This window comes from Oncorhynchus kisutch, unplaced genomic scaffold (genome assembly GCF_002021735.2).
Source record: "Oncorhynchus kisutch isolate 150728-3 unplaced genomic scaffold, Okis_V2 Okis07a-Okis12b_hom, whole genome shotgun sequence".
Lineage (NCBI taxonomy): Eukaryota > Metazoa > Chordata > Actinopteri > Salmoniformes > Salmonidae > Oncorhynchus > Oncorhynchus kisutch.
The window spans coordinates 8,573,104-8,579,579 of NW_022261984.1; the positions used below are offsets into that span (position 1 = coordinate 8,573,104).

The following is a 6,476-nucleotide window of genomic DNA, read 5'->3' on the forward strand; positions in this document are numbered from 1 at the left end:
GTAGAATATGTTTTAATGTAGTCCTCTCATTGGCAGAATTCAAGTTGTGTGATCTGATTGAGCTGATCTGACTGGCTCTCCCACACAGCTCCCAGGCGGTCTCTTCAGTCACTCTTCAGTCTTTTGAACTGATGTGAAGCCAAGACACTGGACTTGTAACTAACCTCAACTCAAAACCTTGTTTACTCTCTTACTTACATTGTAACTAACCTCAACTAGAAACCATGTTTACTCTCTTACTTACATTGTAACTAACCTCACCTAGAAACCATGTTTACTCTCTTACTTACATTGTAACTAACCTCAACTAGAAACCTTGTTTACTCTCTCACTTACATTGTAACTAACCTCAACTAGAAACCATGTTTACTCTCTTACTTACATTGTAACTAACCTCACCTAGAAACCATGTTTACTCTCTTACTTACATTGTAACTAACCTCAACTAGAAACCTTGTTTACTCTCTTACTTACATTGTAACTAACCTCAACTAGAAACCTTGTTTACTCTCTTACTTACATTGTAACTAACCTCAACTAGAAACCTTGTTTACTCTCTTACTTACATGGAGGCTATTTTCTGATTTGATTACATCAGAAGCTCAATTTTCCCATGTTGTGCTGTTGTTCATTCATCTGTACGGTCCACAACTGTGAGTTGCAGTTGGTGTTCTCGTGTTTTTGTGACGGAGTTGACGTGTTTTTTTTGTGACGGAGTTGACGTGTTTTTTTTGTGACGGAGTTTACGCGTTTTTTTGTGACGGAGTTGACGTGGTTTTTGTAACAGATTTGACTTCATTGTGTCACGGTAACATACTAAACTAATGTCTGTTGTGTTGACATAGCTGACATGTTACTATATTATAACAGTCTGCACCTGTGTGTTGGATCACAGGAATGCCCTACCAGACGTTAACTAGCTGACGTACACTGTGTTTTTGACATCCCTCACAGGAACGCCCTACCAGACGTTAACTAGCTGACGTAAACTGTGCTTTTGACATCCCTCACAGGAACGCCCTATCAGAAGTCACGGCCTGCCTACGGGAGCGTCTCCACCGCTGGCAACAGATAGAGCGTCTGTGTGGTTTCCCTCTCCTCAGGAACTCTGGCCTGGCCAGCCTGACAGCCACGCTGTATTCAGACTCTAACTGGGTGGCGATGCCCCGAGTGTCTGTACCCACTTTCCCTTCATGTCATGAAACAATACAAGGCTCTCTGGAGGATCTGATGGAAGACCCCTCAGCATCCATCTTAGGTAGGTTATAGCAATCAGTCGCTCAGTTGGTCAATATAATGAGAATATAATATGGTCATTATTAAGGAGACATGTTTATGCAAACAGATTTACAGCACGGTGAGTGTACGTTTATGGGATCACCGTGGTAATCAATCTCATGCCCATACCTAGTCAAGGGCTTGACGATTAGTTCACATGTTGAATCAGGTGCTCTGGAATAGATCAAACGCATGGAACAGCTGGGGGTCGTAAGGAGAGGTTTGGAACGGCTGTGGGTCCTGAGGAGAGGTTGGGAACAGCTGGGAGTCGTAAGGAGAGGTTGGGAACAGCTGGGAGTCCTAAGGAGAGGTTGGGAACAGCTGGGGTTCCCGAGGAAAGGTTGGAAACAGTTGGGGTTCCTGAGGAGAGATTGGTAACGGCTGGGGGTCCTGAGGAGAGGTTGGTAACGGCTGGGGGTCCTGAGGAGAGGTTTGGAACGGCTGGGGTTTCTGAGGAGAGGATTGGAACAGCTTGGATTCCTGAGGAGAGGTTTGGAACAGCTGGGATTCCTGAGGAGAGGTTTGGAATGGCTGGGGGTCCTGAGGAGAGTTTTGGAACAGCTGGGGTTTCTGAGGAGAGGTTTGGAACAGCTGGGATACCTGAGGAGAGGTTGGGAATGTATGGGAGTCCTGAGGAGAGGTTGGGAACAGCTGGGAGTCCTGAGGAGAGGTTTGGAATGGCTGGGGGTCCTGAGGAGAGTTTTGGAACAGCTGGGGTTTCTGAGGAGAGGTTTGGAACAGCTGGGATACCTGAGGAGAGGTTGCGAATGTCTGGGGGTCCTGAGGAGAGGTTTGGGAACGGCTGGGGGTCCTGAGGAGAAGTTGGGAACAGCTAGTTGTCCTGAGGAGAGGTTGGGAACAGCTGGGAGTCCTGAGGAGAGGTTGGAGAACCACTGCCATACCTGATTCAAGGTTTAAGTGATTAGCTGCTTAGTTGAATCAGGTTTAGTTTTATTTTTGCGAGGTTTTCCATTAATTCCCCAATATTGTCCCCAGAATTTGTCCCACATTTTTCTGAGATTTACAAAAAAAGTTATGGGGAATGTTCCCTTCCCTTTGCAACCCTAGTTCCACCAATGAAGCGCTCTCCTCGCTCTCGTGGCTCTACCTCCACTGTGTGTCGTCAACGGCGTTCTGGACACGCCTCCTCTTCCTCTTCCTCATCCTCCTACTCTGACCCTGATATCCTGATTCCTATCCACACCACGCTCCCCTGCTTCGAGGAAGAGGAGCAGATCTTCATCAACGCCCAGTGGAGGGGGTGAGTCGCACAATTTCAATTCAGTCAATTTAGGAAATAAACTGAAGTTCCAATTCGGATTCCAATTTTCTACAATGCTTCTCTGTGTCCACAGATTACAAGGTGACTCATGGTGACACTTACAGTATTTTCAATGTATGATTGAAACTTTGTGAACCTTTATGGAATCTTTGTCTCTCTATATATTTTCCTGTCTCTCCTTCTCCCTCTCCCCCCTCTCTCTCCCCCTCTCTCTCCTTCTCTCTACAGAGATTCTCAGGTAATTTATTCTGACAGGACCCCTCCTGTCAGCAGAAGGTCATCAGAACCTTCCGGAACGGAATCCCCCATTTGTAAGATATCTAGAGAAGAACTGGAAGCTTCCTTGGATGAAGCCACATTGAAGACATCATCTAAAGACGAGCCGGACTCTTCTTCTGTGGACAACACTGCTCCAAGGAAAATGCAAAGAGTCAAAAGTGAGACTTCCATGGACCCCCCCGCCAACGCAGCAGCCAAAAAGGTATTGGGTCATTCGATGGACAACGTCTCAAGGAAGTCATTCAGAGATGAGTGTCACGAGGTTCCGTTGGAGACTCACGTCTCAAAGAAGAGATCTCTTCTATCTACAGACATGATCGGTGTGTCTTTGGACACCGGCTCCAGGCAGATGATGAGAGAGAGCAGGGGAGAAGCCTCATTCAACAACTCCATGAGAGGAAGACCCAGAGAAGAAATGGTGGCGGCCGTTGGAACCCCAACGAGAAGGATATCCCGAGAGGAGGAGGACTTCTTAGCCGACAGCGCTCAGAGGAGGATGGCGATGGCCAGAGACAAACTGACCCTTCATCTGGACAGCAACTCTTCTCACAAGATGCTGAGGAAGAAGATGGAGTTCTCAGTGGAACCACCATCTGCCGCCACGAGGAAGATATCGATAGACGAACACCATGAGATGTGCTCTCACACTAGCAGACGAACAAACAGCGATAAGATTGACAGATCCATAGACACTCCCACTGGGAAGATCTACCCGGACAGGGTCGACAGTACCCCAGAAATCCCCAAACGGAGGATATCCAGGGAGGAGTATGCGGGGTCGTCCCAGTTGGGTCACGATCCCCAGGTTTTGGATTGGGGTCAGTTCGGACAACCTGATCTCACCTTGTCCACACCATGGAAACAAACCCAGACCCCTGACCCTTATACCCCTAACCTGACCGAACTTGTGTATGACGGTATTCTGGAGAAGTCCTGTATCACCCCAGCAACGACCCCTGACCTGCCCCAAAGGATCACGGAAGGAAGAGAGCGAGAAGGGAATCCTCCTGTTCCGCCCCCGAGGAGCTGCCGGTCCCTAAACACGTTGCCCCCGGAGATGAGAGGCGAGAGGCACCAAAAGGACAAAGACAAAAGCACGAAGTCGTCCAAACTCAAGAGCCTTTTTAAGAAGAGGAAAGATCATACCCCAGAACTGCCACAAGGGGGCCTGAACAATCTCTGACCGTTAACTGGAATTTAAACACGTTTTAATGCAAATTCTTTAACCAGGAATTTTCTTGAGGTTATGAAACTCTGGATAAGACCTCAGCCAGGAAAAGCTGAGAGGAAACATAAACATTAGTCTTATAGATTAGATTTTTCAAAAAAAAAATGACACGGACTGTTTGGCTGAGATTACATGTTTGAAAGAAAAAAACATGAGCAATAGGATTGCACATTTTTTTTCAAAGCCAACAAAGACTGATTTTTGAAACCCAGAAAAATAGTGTTCTGGCCGATAAAGCGCAGATTCCCGGACAACATGTTATTTTGGCAATGGCTAGTCAATGGGCAGGTACCAAACTCTTGAGTTGACATAGCAGTCTCTAAAACGGATTAACATACAACACGGAATACTCTGAAAACAGGAACACAGTCATTGCTATAGTTTCGGTACTATTTTGGTACTACAAAGCAGAATCAATTAACCAGCTATCTTTTAATTAACCATAGTAAACCATCTAACTTTGATAAATAACCATAAATAACTATTGGTTTTTTGGTTCATTTAAGAAAAGCTAAACTTAAATATGTGTGTCTTTGGTTGTTTAGTCAATTAAACAATGCCCATTTCAAGCTTAAAGCTATTTTCATAACGTTAAAGCAAGTTAGCTGGCTAACTCATTGATCCTGCTTTCATAGTACACCCCTCTGGCTGGATGTCCTCAGAGGGACAGAGAGGATGAAGTGTGTAAGATAACCTATGGTGCCCAAATGTTGTCTCTGCAGGGAAGTCTTAATAAGCAGACCAATGATGGGTGTCCCGTTATAGCTTCGTATGGAAGCAGTGTGATCCCAGACCATGTTTGATCGCCTCCTATGTTCAGCGTTGGGTGTTTTAGAGCTGAGATATTTATTTATTGACTAGGGAGCATTTCTTCGGAGCTCTTCTCCTGTACGATAGAAGCAACTGTCGTTTATTTGGATTGGGGGGAGTGCTGTTCAATGGTTCCTAGACCTTTTTTTCTCAGTGCAGTCACAGTGCTTCTCAATGGTTCCTAGACCTTTTTCTCAGTGCAGTCACAGAGCTTTGCTTGGGGGGAGATTTCTAGTATGTGTACAGATGCAACATTTAGGTTTCCCAGGTTTTCCTTGAATCCTGGTAAGAAGATTCCCAGAATCAAGAGGGAAAATCTGGAAATTAGTTGAAAAGCGTGTTTAATTTTTTTTTTCACTAGGCAAGTCAGTTAAGAACAAATTATTATTTACAATGACGGCCTAGGAACAGTGGGTTAACTGCATTGTTCAGGGGCAGAACGACAGGTTGTTTACCTTGTCAGCTCAGGGATTTGATCTAGCAACCTTTCGATTAGTGTCCCAACATTCTATAACCACAAGACCTGTTGCTTTTGGTTTCTTTTGTAACTGAGCTTTTTTTAAACAAAATGTATCTAATTTTAATTAGCTTGTTTTTGAGAATTGTTCTGTTCTTTATCTTTGTGGAAGTTCAGTTTTTCTTTTCAAGGTGATTCGTTTACTGGGTTTGAAGTTTGCCTTTGGGGGGATAGTTTCTCAAAACCTTTACGTTAAAAAAAATGTCATGACATCTTTTACTTGTTTGTTAATTAAATAAAATGTATTTTATTGACTGTTTTACAGTCTTGGGTGTCTAGGATAGAGTCAACTATATCTAAAGAAAGTCTTGGGTGTCGAGGATAGAGTCAACTATATCTAAAGAAATTCTTGGGTGTCGAGGATAGAGTCAACTATATCTAAAGAAACTCTTGGGTGTCGAGGATAGAGTCAACTATATCTAAAGAATGTCTTGGGTGTCGAGGATAGAGTCAACTATATCTAAAGACAGTCTTGGGTGTCGAGGATAGAGTCAACTATATCTAGAGAAAGTCTTGGGTGTCGAGGATAGAGTCAACTATATCTAAAGACAGTCTTGGGTGTCGAGGATAGAGTCAACTATATCTAAAGACAGTCTTGGGTGTCGAGGATAGAGTCAACTATATCTAAAGAATGTCTTGGGTGTCGAGGATAGAGTCAACTATATCTAAAGAATGTCTTGGGTGTCGAGGATAGAGTCAACTATATCTAAAGAATGTCTTGGGTGTCGAGGATAGAGTCAACTATATCTAAAGAAAGTCTTAAAGGTCCCAGTTAAGGACTAAAGCACTAAAATACTTAATTGAAAGGAAACTATGTAAGATAATGATGAATTAAAAAAATAATTTTAACAACATTTCAAATGTTTCATTGTTTTGTAAGTATTTATTGCTTAGTGCTTAGTTATATTCTCAAATAAAATGCTAAAACATAGCTACAGATAAAAAGTAAAGATAACCTTTTTACATAATTGAGAATTCACATTTTTAATAAGGGAATATATTGAATTGTTCTAAAACACCTAGTGGGTGACACACAACTTGAATCAAAAAGACATAAAGCCTAAAGGCTCCACTAACAAAAC

General features: G+C 43.5%; 1 protein-coding gene across 1 annotated transcript in view; it reads left to right on the plus strand.

The window, feature by feature from the left end:
* Positions 1–5,219, plus strand: part of LOC109886481 (stromal interaction molecule 2) — a 22,393-nt gene extending 17,174 nt beyond the window's left edge. The window contains exons 10-12 of the mRNA XM_031814985.1: positions 1,014–1,258; positions 2,347–2,539; positions 2,789–5,219. Of these exons, the coding sequence (XP_031670845.1) occupies positions 1,014–1,258; positions 2,347–2,539; positions 2,789–4,022 (1,672 nt within the window). The 3' untranslated portion in view covers positions 4,023–5,219. The remainder of the gene's footprint in view (positions 1–1,013; positions 1,259–2,346; positions 2,540–2,788) is intronic.
* The last annotated feature ends 1,257 nt before the right edge of the window (positions 5,220–6,476 follow it).